General features: G+C 38.3%; 1 protein-coding gene across 2 annotated transcripts in view; it reads left to right on the top strand.

The window, feature by feature from the left end:
* Window positions 1–12,173, top strand: part of LOC124141041 (vacuolar protein sorting-associated protein 18 homolog) — a 33,001-nt gene that overhangs the window by 7,490 nt on the left and 13,338 nt on the right. The window contains exons 8-18 of one of the 2 annotated variants that reach the window (XM_046508908.2): window positions 1,202–1,228; window positions 2,773–2,885; window positions 3,756–3,844; window positions 5,203–5,307; window positions 6,671–6,752; window positions 7,418–7,504; window positions 8,665–8,722; window positions 9,325–9,489; window positions 10,587–10,651; window positions 11,221–11,356; window positions 12,012–12,164. In XM_046508908.2, coding sequence (XP_046364864.1) covers window positions 1,202–1,228; window positions 2,773–2,885; window positions 3,756–3,844; window positions 5,203–5,307; window positions 6,671–6,752; window positions 7,418–7,504; window positions 8,665–8,722; window positions 9,325–9,489; window positions 10,587–10,651; window positions 11,221–11,356; window positions 12,012–12,164 — 1,080 coding nt within the window. The remainder of the gene's footprint in view (window positions 1–1,201; window positions 1,229–2,772; window positions 2,886–3,755; window positions 3,845–5,202; window positions 5,308–6,670; window positions 6,753–7,417; window positions 7,505–8,664; window positions 8,723–9,324; window positions 9,490–10,586; window positions 10,652–11,220; window positions 11,357–12,011; window positions 12,165–12,173) is intronic. The other variant, XM_046508909.2, reaches the window with a different exon arrangement.

Below are 12,173 nucleotides of genomic sequence, written 5' to 3'. Positions count from 1 at the left end.
TGTATTTGATCGAAACTTGGCAAAGCTATCAGGCACATACTGAAGTGGTGCCTTTTGATATTTATTCTTTACGAATTTATATTTTTTACAATTTTTATGGAATGAAGTTGGACCTAGACTCCATTCGAAAACCATTCAGTGGGTAAACAATGTATGCTTCTTAAAGAACATTCAACTGTTGACTCATTACATAGAGAATTGCACATTTACTAGTGGTTACTTTACAGACAGCTGCCGGGGGGATATGTCATCTTTCTGATGACTCTTGTTTAGGGTAGTTTCGGGGAATCTTTTCCTAATATGGGATTGACTTGTGTTATTAACTCTGAGGGTTAGAAGTTGGTGGGAAATGAGTTGTGGTTTGTTTTTTGTGTTTGGTGTAATCTATTATCATTCGTTACTTTCCTTTAAGCAATGCTTTGATGTAGAGGCCCCATCTGCAAATTTGTTTGTTATGATGACTACCAGTAGTTAAATGGTCCTGTGTTTAGAGGTAGATATTATGTAAACAGATATCACAGAAAATACTGTGTTTCTCCCTATCAAATGTCTTCTTTGGACTTTTCGGGTTAATGAATGTGATAAGGGATTACCATGATTACTAAGAAATGGGAATTTCAGGAAACCACAAAGGATGGATAATTTAATCTAATCATTGTTTCTACTTTGGTAGTCATGTCCCCATTCTATATCATGTATCAAATGATTCAGCTGGAGAAGATTGGAATAAGTTGGCCAAGGGGAAACCTCTGTATCATTATCCAACTCTATCATACTGAGTGAGTTCCACATGGCAAACGGTTGGACCTGCATGCATCATGTTCGATATTTCTTCCACATGAAGATGACATGCCAGGATGTCATGGCAATATTGTTCAAAGCGGCATAAACTCACTCACTTATTTCCAGACTCTGAACTTTGACAGGCGTGTGATTGTGGGCTAGCCTAATTGACAGGGTTTGTGTGGTCCCCAACATGGATACAGTTTATGAAGCCCTTGGGGTACCTTGCTTTGATGTGATGGAATATTCTTTCAATTCCATGGTATTTTTTTGATAGCTCAATAACTACTCTTGTATACAGACAGATTAGATAGACAGATGATTTGTTCTTTCGAATTTTTTCGGGGCCGGGGGGATTTGTCATCTTCTGATGACTCTTGTTTTTACTTATCTCCCCTTATCTTAATACTTTGTTCAGTTAAAGCTTGCAACGAAACCTCACGAGGTAAGATTGTCTGGTTTTGTCGTTCTTGCTATATCAGTCATTTATGTGTGTGTTGCCTTTATCCATCTCAACATAAGGCAACTTTTTTTTCTGAACTGTGTTTATCATGATTGTCATATTACAGTGTGTTTATTTTCTGTCTGGATGAAATTCACTAATTTTGTTCTGGAGTATAAAATTTGTGTTGAATGATAGTATATGTGAACTTGTTGTAACTGTTTAGTTGCTGCGGCCACGTTTTGACATTTTTTCTTTAATAAAGGAAATTCTGATGAGGTCTCAAGTCATTTGCTTATCTGCTGCCTTCTGTTCCTGCCACAAAATGTTGAAAGTGTTTATTTCATAAAGCAGTAGTGATGTGGTGATTGTGGTCCATAAGGTTCCAATGATCTTCCATCCAGTAAGCGATTAGTAAATATTAGGACAACCCCACTGTAAGGTATGGGATATTGGCCATCCACCTCCCAACTTCACCCTGGAAAAGACTACTCAACTGTTATGCCTTGGAGAAAGGCAGAGCCCACAATAAACTGTATACACCTATACTGCAATTTGCATGTGAATGGATTTTGAGTTTTATTAGGGTTATTTCTTCCAATTAATGTACAAATGTTGTGTATGCAGGCAAAAGATTGATAAAATGTTCAGTGACAGATTTTTATCGCTGGTTTGTTGTTGACTGTTTTACCTGCAAAATATCTTGAATTGAAAGTTGGTCAACCCTTGTTGTATTCCCCTTGGAATTGGGTCATAAAAAATAGCCACATGCCCCATAATATACATTCTAAGATGCTTCACTAAAAGATCAAAGGCGCCAAATATACTTTTTGAGTTATGTCATCATGGACCAATGTCATGATGCTGTTCCAAGTACCTCCCCCGTGATCTAATATATCCTTGGTAACATCATTCTTTCATTACTGTCAAGCAAGCAAGTGTATTTCTTTTTTTTTCTTATTTCAGTGTTCTAGGTAATAAGCGCCCTGCTCTAATAAGCGCCAACGGTGATATTTGCTAATATATTGGCTAGTGAACAATCCCAATTAGCACCCCTTCCGATTGGTCAATGTACACAAGACTTATTTATTTGCATACAATATGCACTTGTGTGTTATATGCACCCTTAATTATGGGCAATTAAATTCTGGAAAAATATATCTGTCGTACATGAAAATTCCAGGCTGTCAGCATAAACCACAAAATTTATCTTTCTACTCTGTTTTTTTTTCACCAAAATAGTATAGTGAGTGAGTGACTGAGTATGGTTTTACGCCGCTTTTAGCAATATTCCAGCAACATCACGGCGGGAGACACCTGAAATGGGCTTCACACATTGTACCCATGTCGGAAATCGAACCCGGGTCTTCAGCGTGACGAGCGAACCCTTTAACCACTAGGCTACCCGACCGCCCCTCCAAAATAATATACTAATAAGAGCCCCCTATTTCTAATTTTGAGAGTGTCCTGGGCATTATTTCGTCGAATGCAGTAACATTTTTCTTGTGTTCACTCCTTGTTTGAGGCTGTATGTTTCTTTTTGTCAGATGTTCAACTTGGGCAGAGAGAAGGCTCAGTCAGTGACAAGTCTTCAGTTTGACCGTCTTCCGTCGACTACGATGACGGAATACCGCTACTACATTCTTGCCACTACTCCAGGGTGAGCGTGTTCACTAGCTCATGACAACCTTGTATTGCAGCTATCAGCATCACCACTTGAACACAAAGTGATATGATGTGGCTGGGAACTAACCATGATGTTTATGACTATGCTAAAAGCATATTTCCCCATTCACAAGCCCATTACAACTCCGTCTGAACAAATATAAATATAATCTCTTTTCACAACTTGATATTTTTTAGCTCCATTATATGGTCTGATGTTGATGATAATAGTATTAAATAGTATGATGTCTATTCTGAACCCTGTTTAAAACCAAAAAAATCCACATTTGTGAATCACTGTTACCATGGAGACATGAAACTTTATGTGGATAACAACTTACTCATTCAAAGTAATCGCAGTTACTCGGGGCGCCAATGAGTTACCGGTAATACCAGATCACAGAAGGTTTGCGTAGGTTCTTGGAGAGATCAGCCAGATTTTCTCAAGGCTCTGACAGACTACTGGCAAAATGAAATGTTTGATGGTGCAAGAATAAAGTTCAAACTTGTTGGCATGTTCTACATGTCTGTGCCTGCATGTGGCGCTCACTCCTACACTCGTACCTCAACTGTGCACATGGACAGTACAGTTTACAGATGTCACAATATGTGCATAGAACATCAAATCAGATATTATCACAAGAATGTTGGTTAATGTGGTACCGGTACTCTTATGTATAACGATGTACAATAAAACTTAGCAAATACCTTATGTTTTTAATCCATACCCTTCACCCCTGAAATATAATGGGACTATGCCAGTCATGCATATTCATCAAAGTTTACAGACAGATCATTATTTTCTTTCCTGTGTATAACAGTAGTTTTGGGGCTTTGTTTAAGTCGTCTTTCCTATCATTTTCAGTCGTCTGTACCAGTTTATCGGGACGGTGTCCACATCTGCTGAGCCTCCGATGTTCATGTCCCTCTTCCAACAGTATGAGACAGGCGTGGGTAAGGCACAGCAGATACAAGGCACACCAGATACACATAGTTTGTCTCATCATTCCTAGGGGGCAGAATGTTACATGCCCCCAGGACCCCGTGCATGAAAGGGCCCACAATAATATGTTCTGGTAATGGGCCTGGTATTTTACAAGGGACAGGATATGTCTTTTGCAGCGTTAGAAATTGGCACTAGTCCTGTAGTCCTTGCCAAACTGCCCAATAGTAAAGGTATCATAAGGACCAGTAGAAATTTGCCATTTTTAGGTGTTTTGCTATATGCTATTACTGTAAAGACTAGTGGACTGAAACTGTTAGTTTCTAATGTTTTTTTTTTGGTTACTGCTTCAAATCACGTAATTCTATTTTGTGAAAAAAGGTGTATAGGAAATTATTTTATGTTCTTCTTTTTTTTTCAAGGACATCCAGCATATCCTGTGAACAAATAAATTTTTTGCAAAAACTGATGAAGAATTATTTTGTTCCGGAAAGAAATCTGGAATCCCCTCCCCTCTCTTCCCCTCTCTTCACCTCCCCAATATCAAGTGGTCAGTCCCTATGAAGCATTCAGTTGTTTGCAATGTGTGATGTGGCTGTTTGTGTGTCATTGTGCTCTGACAGCATGGATTGTTCCCCATGCTATCAACCACTGGTTTGCTAGACACAGACTTGTCTACAGGCTCCTGGGATATAGCTTGAACATTGCATAAAACAACATTCACTTACTCACTGTCTCATGATAACACATCAACTTGTATAATGTTTGGATCATTTTTGTATCACTTACTGTCTTATATACCAGTGAAGATCCGGGTTAGAATAGGTCTTCAGCAGTCCATGCTTGTCGTAAGAGGTGACTATGCTTGTCGTAAGAGGTGACTAATTGTCGTAAGAGGCGACTATGCTTGTCGTAAGAGGTGACTATGCTTGTCGTAAGCGGTGACTATGCTACTCGTAACAGGCAACTATCAGGATCGGGTGGCCAGGCTCGCTGACTTGGTTGATGCAAGTCATTGTATCTCAGTTGCGTGGATCAATGCTCGTGCCAGACTTGATTATTTACAGACCGCCCTTATATAGCTGGAATATTGCTTATTGCGTCGTTAAACAACAAACAAGCAAATACTTTCTCATATGTACTACTCTCCTTTTGAAAGGTTATATTTTTATATTTCCATGACACACAAAACTGATTCTCATAATATGTCAAGTGTATTTTTAAATAGAATGACATATCTGATGTTCCCTATCAAAAGTTGAGTAGTATATTACTTAAGGATATGGCATAATTTACAACATGTCAGTTTGATACCAGTAACTTTATAACTTATCCCAGTAATGCTTTATGCATCTAACTTTATTTCCAGAAACAGTGCAGTTTCTTGAGTTACCAGGGGACTTTGGTTACAGTGAGCTACATCTGTTCTTCCCCAAGTTCCGCCAGGCAGCTACAAAGTTTGCCTGGATGACAGGTGCTCTTTCGTTGTTATAAGATATTTTTAGTGTTTGAAATTTAAGAGTAGACACAAGTCAGCAGTTAAAAACTGTGTTGATAAATTAATTTGTTTGCACTTTGAAATATAGTGAAATCTTGTTTGTCCAGACCAGAGACCATGGATTGGTAGATGGTCTCTGGTCCCGACCCCATAGTCTAAAAACAATGCATTCTGGACAATGACTGTTTGTAACATCTGCATATGTACAAAGGACATTACAGGGATAGACACAAGGTGTATAATTCAGCTAGTCCACAGCTCAATCCATACTTCCCTATGAAGATCCGGGTTATCGTTTTTCAGTAACCAATGCTTGTCATTAGAGGCGACTAACAGGATATGATGTTCAGGCTTGCTAACTTGGTTAATGCATGTCATTGTATCCAAACTGTGTGGATCAATGCTCGTGATGCTCAATGGATTGTCTGGTCGAGACTTGAATATTCACAAACCACAGTCATATAGCTGGAGTATTGCTGAGAGTGGTGTTAAACAACAAACAAACAAAACAATTCATACTTCATTATCCAGTGTATTATATCTCCATGCTTTTTTGATAAATACATAGCTTTGTTTTCAGCCATATACAAAAGGCACAAAATAACCATCCATTCAGATTCGATCCTGTACCAGGTTAGTGATAAGTGGTGCATGGGAGGCGCAGTCGTCTAAGGCGCCGCTATTTGCTGTGCAGAGTTGCGTCCCTTAGGCACGCCAGAAATCTAAGATTGTGGGTTCGAATCCTGGTTCGCCTCGATTTTGTTTCTAGGTTTGTCAGCACCATACCCATGCACGTAGGTTTCACCAAAGTGGTAAACGTCTGAGACCTGCATCACTTCGGGCCTTCCCCCCACATAAGGCTGACACGCCGCTATATAACTGGAATATTGTTAAAAGCGTGTGATGAGAGAGATGGGAGATGGGAATTGGGATGTTGCTTCAGAAACAAAGCTTTCAATGGTGTACAACTCCAAGGTATTTGTCAAAATAGAAAGGAGATATTCTACCCTGGACATTTAGGATGAGCTCAAGGCAGAGTGGTGGTTGTGTAACACATGTATATTTTGTGAGAAACCAGCCCTTCCAGATCTGTGGGTAAGTGTCTGTATCTAACATTGCATAACATCTTTAATCTAAGAAAGGTGTTAATGCAGACAATCTACTTGAAAAAGTTCACTAATTTGCTAATTATAGATTGAAAAAGGCAAAAATGTATTTTGTCCCCCTTGGCATGGTGATTTTCATTCATAAACCAGAGTGAGTATGGTGAGAAGAACCCCATGTAACACTTGGGTGGTGAAAGTGCACTTTAACATGTTCCCCACCTCCCTTGTTTCAGGACCTGGTATTTACTATGGAGATATCGATGTCACGGGAGCAGCAGGACCTAACTCAGTTTTGTCCAATGCTAAACTCATGCCGTATCCTTTCACTGTGACTGACCCGTACATGTTTCCAATTATTGTTTCCTGCTATTGCCACACTCTAAGCTGACGACTGTCATTATTTTGAGACAATACTAGATATTAGTAGCATTCTTTTTCTCCATTATTAATGTTTAATTTTGTTTAAGGATAGGCTGACCAAAGTTTTGAGAGCAGTCTTCCTTTCTCTTCAGCCAGTTAATATGTGAAGGGAAGTAAATCTTTGCCTTGTCATTGAAAGGAACAATCCTAGGGGGAAATTTCTTTATTTTCTTACTCTATAATGTAACAAAATAATTGATTTTCCAAAATGATTTTTATATTTATTTCTGACTGTGGTTCACCCCCAAATATATATGTCAACCATTATTAAAGAAGAAAACTAACAATGTGATTATTAGATTTTAATCCACGCTCGCCTCACTACAAAACATCCTGCCTCACGTTATTTAGTTGACGTCAAGTCCGTACTGACAAAGAAAACCCTACATCTGTTGCCTTGTTGCTGAAATACACCAAAAACGTAATCTATCACACATTTTTGTTTCTTATGCCAGTTAATAGACAGATACTGTGAACAGTTTTGTTGTTAAAAAAATACAAGGAATTATGTTTGTGATTGATCTTTTGTGTCCTAAGAGGATATCCTTAACCTGACGTAGCTACCCGAAGGAGGTGGACGAGAAGCCAGCACCCCCCATATCAATGCTGCTCACGGAATTCCATGTACTCATCCTCTACCCAGACAGGTATAAGTATAAGGTTCTCCTGCAATAGTTTCCCTTGTGGGGATTCCGGCTTCGAATCTAGTCCCCTGCTGGTCGTAGGAAGTGAGCCAATGGATTGGGTGGTCAGGCTCAGTGAACTGGTTGATGGTGTGTCATCATACCCCAGCAGCATGCACCAGTGTTCACAATATCAACCACTGGATTGTCTGGTCCAGGGTCCATTATTTACAGGCCTCCATCATTTAGTTGGAACATTACTGAGGGAGGCATTTAACAAATAAAGCAATAGTTTATGGAACCTAAATTAAAGTATTTTGGAATTTCCATGCTTGGATGAACTTAATTACATTTTCATCTCAACACGATCTGAAAGGTCCTGGAATGCCCCAAAGTCAGCAATTAAAAAGGAAATAAGCTATGGAGAAACAACTCATTTAATTAAGCTGGAATGACCCTGCATGCAACTGAATCTCAAATCATTACACTGTTAGTACTGTTTTGTTTTATTTATTATGTTTTACTTTTCCAAACATTGAAACATTTTCACTGCTTGTGAAGTCAAAGATTTTCCAACGTCACTATTCTATAATGATAAACTTCCAACTGATGTGAACAGTGATGAGACATATAGGTGGCATATGGATTACTTCTTCACAGTCTGAACTGAAGTCTCACTTTTTCAAGTTTGGCTTTAATGTGTAATAACAGGCACTATTCGATAATGATAAACTTCAAACTGATGTGAACAGGCTCCTTATAACATGAACTGTCATGACAAGCATTTCAAACATCAAGTCAGCGTAGATTGTTGAAACTATTCCATGGGGATTCCATGAAGAATAGGCCCCAATGGGTCCCAGAATTCGGTATTTGTCCAAAGAGCTGACTGATTGGGTAGTCAGGATCGGTGATTTAGCTGACACCATGTCATCATTCCCGAATTACGTGGATGATCATGATTACAGCAACCAACTTGCATAGTCCAGACATTATTATTTTCAGGCTATGACAATAAGGCTGGGGCATTAAACAACACTCACTCAATAACAATACAAGCTAGGTTTACAAACACCCATCCCATCTGTGTTACCACTGCCAAACCTAAACATACCTAGCTGTGTTACCTGCTTCAGTATTTGGACAGGACCCCTTACTGACTGTGACCATCTCATCCTTTGCAGATTAAAAGCTGTGTGTGTGCTGAACGAGCAACTTATTTATGATGATGTATATGTGGAGGTAAGTAATGAATGAGGAGAGGTGTTACTGTGTTCCAAGCCTTGGCAAGGAACTTTCGACATTAGTTCACAAGGGACAGATAATCAGTAATTCCTTGTTCTGAGTAAGTTGTTGTTTATATAAGACTAAAAAAAATAATAGTCTTGGTTCTCAGGCACCACCTGCATCATCATAAAGTCCGCTGCACATTTTGTTTTTATTTCCATTTTCAAAAAAATATAAAAATCCTAATACTTGAATGCAATGCACACAAAAAATTGAAAATGGAAACAAAAATAAAACGTGCAATGAACTTGATGAAGATGTGGGCAGTGCCTGAGAACCCAAACTATTATTTTTGGGGGGCCTTACCTGCTGGGTTTTTTTCTGAGGAAATGTAGAAAAATGTGGGTTTCTTGATCTCAAATGGAGACATCAGCTCAGGGAAAGGATTGACTGATGCATGTCTTCGTACCCTGACAGCGTGGATCATTGTTCAAAATATGAATCACTTGATTGTCTGGTCCAGACTTGATAATTCAGAGGCTGCGGTCATATAGATGGAATATTGCTGAGTATGAGTGTTGAACAAACACACAACCAACATGTTTTCTGCCTGACAGAGGTTTGGTAGGCTGCTGGGCTGCTGCAAGGATCCAATCCGTGGTCAGGTCTGGACCTATACAACCACCAGTGTGTTCAAGTACAAGATCGTGAAGGAGGCACGGGATGTATGGCAGATGTACCTGGACAAGGGGCAGTTCGAACTGGCCAGGGAATACTGCAAGGTATAATCACTTAAAGCAAACTGTCATGTATCAGAATAATTTATATTGATTGTTTTGGAATATGTTGTGTTTTAGCAAATATTTTTACTTCAAAATTGCTACCACTAGCCTACCAAATGCCTTTTTGTATGGATCGAAAACGTGCAATAATTGACATTAAAACCAAAAACCAGGGTTATTTGTAGACTTTTAAAACACTGGTATTTTAGTGTCTGCGTATAAGAAACCTCATCTAGCATTCAGAAATTAAAGACCGACAATGTTCCACATATTGATTGCATTTAATTTGAGTTAAAATGCAAATGAGTGTGTTTTGAATGATTTGAACCAAATGATGAGCCAGGATCTATAGATATATTATTTATAAAGTGGGCAAAACTATTACAAACTTCTTACACATGTTCATATAAATAAGAATTAGGCTTTGCTCATTTTAAATGTTTAGGACTTAAAGCAACACTATGGTGGTGGAGAGGAAGAGTCCACCTTCTTGTTCTGGGCGTGTAACCTGACCACTAGATTATTCAGGTTGAATGGTGAAGTGACAGTACAGATCAATTCACGAAGTGTACAACCTTGAATATCCTGTGTGTAGTATCTCCATCCTATTATGGACACTGAACCCATTGGCTACCATGGCTTGTTAAGGTCTAGTGGTTAGTACTTTCTGCAAGTTCTGTATCCACCCACAAAAACATCGACAATCTCTCTGTCGAAAGGGCAGGACCCTACCACTAGAACAAGGCCCCTCTTCACATCAGATCGTAGCAACAGTTATGTACTTCAAAGTCGCAACTGAAAACTCACTTCTTCAAGTTTGCCTTTAATGTGTAATAACAGGCACATCAGACAGGCAAATTTTTGTACATGCATATTTATTGCTTTGTTTGACATAATATTTCTTTTTTCCATATCAGCATTAAAAAGTTTGCTACACAAGACAGTAATTTGATTGGATGGCTATTTTTAGCTGGGGATGTGGATGACTCAAGGGTATTTATCTCAATAGGGTTATATGCTATGCCGGGTAGAAGAGGATGTCTTCACCGAAACTGTGTCTTGTGAATGCTGCTAACTCTAATGCAATATCTATACAGGATAACCCATCTCAGTTGGACAAGGTGTTAACCAAGCAGGCCGAGTACCTCTTCGAAAACAGAAAGTAAGAGAACTAATTATCATAAGCATATGAGGCCAGACTTTTTTTTAAATTTGGTTCACAGATCTGCTAAATCTAAAAAATTGAAATGTGAAAAAAATATAAAAGATTAAAAACATTTCTTTTATTACGCAACCAGAAATACTTAACATGTTTGTAATAAAACTCATTTACTGTTGCTTTCAATATTAAACAATTATTTTAAATACTGTAATTTAAACCTGTTGAAAATTTACCTTACAAGCTTCAAGTTGGAATTTATACTTTTTTACTTTTTCAACCTAACGACCCAAATTTTGGGGCCAAAAATCTGTGAACCAGAAAAAGAAAGTCTGGCCTAACACTTAATTCTTTGATTGGTTGAGTTCTCTTTTATTTAAAATCGATGTTGCCAACAGCATCTTGGCATGATACTATTAGAAAGAAATATTAGTAAAGCAATAAGCAAAAATCTCTGGAAGTAATCAAATTTAACTGTTCTTTTTCCAAGTCTCTACAATATCAGGCTTAGAAAAGATAAAACTTATATTATAAGTATACCTTGTGTTGTAATTGTTTACGTATTGTTCCAGATATGAAGCTAGTGCTGCCATGTATGCAGAAACACAGAATTCATTTGAAGAGATCGCTCTCAAGTTTATCCGACTTCCACAGAAAGAAGCCCTCAAAACTTTTGTACAGAAAAAACTATCTGCTTTACGACCAAGTGTAAGGATGGAGATAATGTCTTCATACAGTTTCAATGCCACATACGTATAAATATTGATTTGACAATTTTAAAAATTCCCTGCTAGTCATTTAAAAAGTTGTTAAATGGCCAATAACAAAGTGTATGAATTATTTCTCCTCATAAATTGATTTTGAAAAGTGTTTGTTGATGGTTAATGGAAAAAAAGAATATCACCAAACTGGCATTATTGTCATATTTTTGCTCACCTAAATGAGACTTCAAGTGAGCTCATGTTGTGGTGAGTGTTTGAATTGAATTTATTTCTGCATATTCTTGTTACCACTTTATTGTGTTTTTTGTAATGTAACGTAGCAAATATTCAGTAAATTACAGGTGAGCTTCAGACCCTTGTGCCGTTTTACAGTTATAAGGGGTTTCCTTTGTTTGAAGTATGTAGTTTTTAGGCTTATGATAATCAACTCACCTTAAAAGTAAATGTATTTTATAAGCATGGGTTGACCTTTCAAATATTATTCTGAACCCAACATTGTTTAAGTTGAAATGAAAACAAAGTGATATGATGGAGGTCTTTGGATGTACTATTAGACCACATGCTTTAGATGCCATGTTCAGAGGTAGATTGCAGTCTGTCTTTGCTAGAGATACATTGAATATGTCCTTCCTGTCTTGCAGGACAAGACACAGATGACGATGCTGGTGACGTGGCTGATCGAGCTGTACCTCAACCAGCTAGGGGAGCTGAAGGAGCAGGGCATGGACGACTCCGAGGACTACATGCGCATCCAGGAACAGTTCCGAAAGTTCCTCGGACAGACCAGGGTCAAGGTCGGTGCC

This window comes from Haliotis rufescens, unplaced genomic scaffold, assembly GCF_023055435.1.
Source record: "Haliotis rufescens isolate VD_foot unplaced genomic scaffold, xgHalRufe1.0.p SCAF_6, whole genome shotgun sequence".
Classification (NCBI taxonomy): domain Eukaryota; kingdom Metazoa; phylum Mollusca; class Gastropoda; order Lepetellida; family Haliotidae; genus Haliotis; species Haliotis rufescens.
This window is presented reverse-complemented; position numbering and strand designations above follow the sequence as displayed.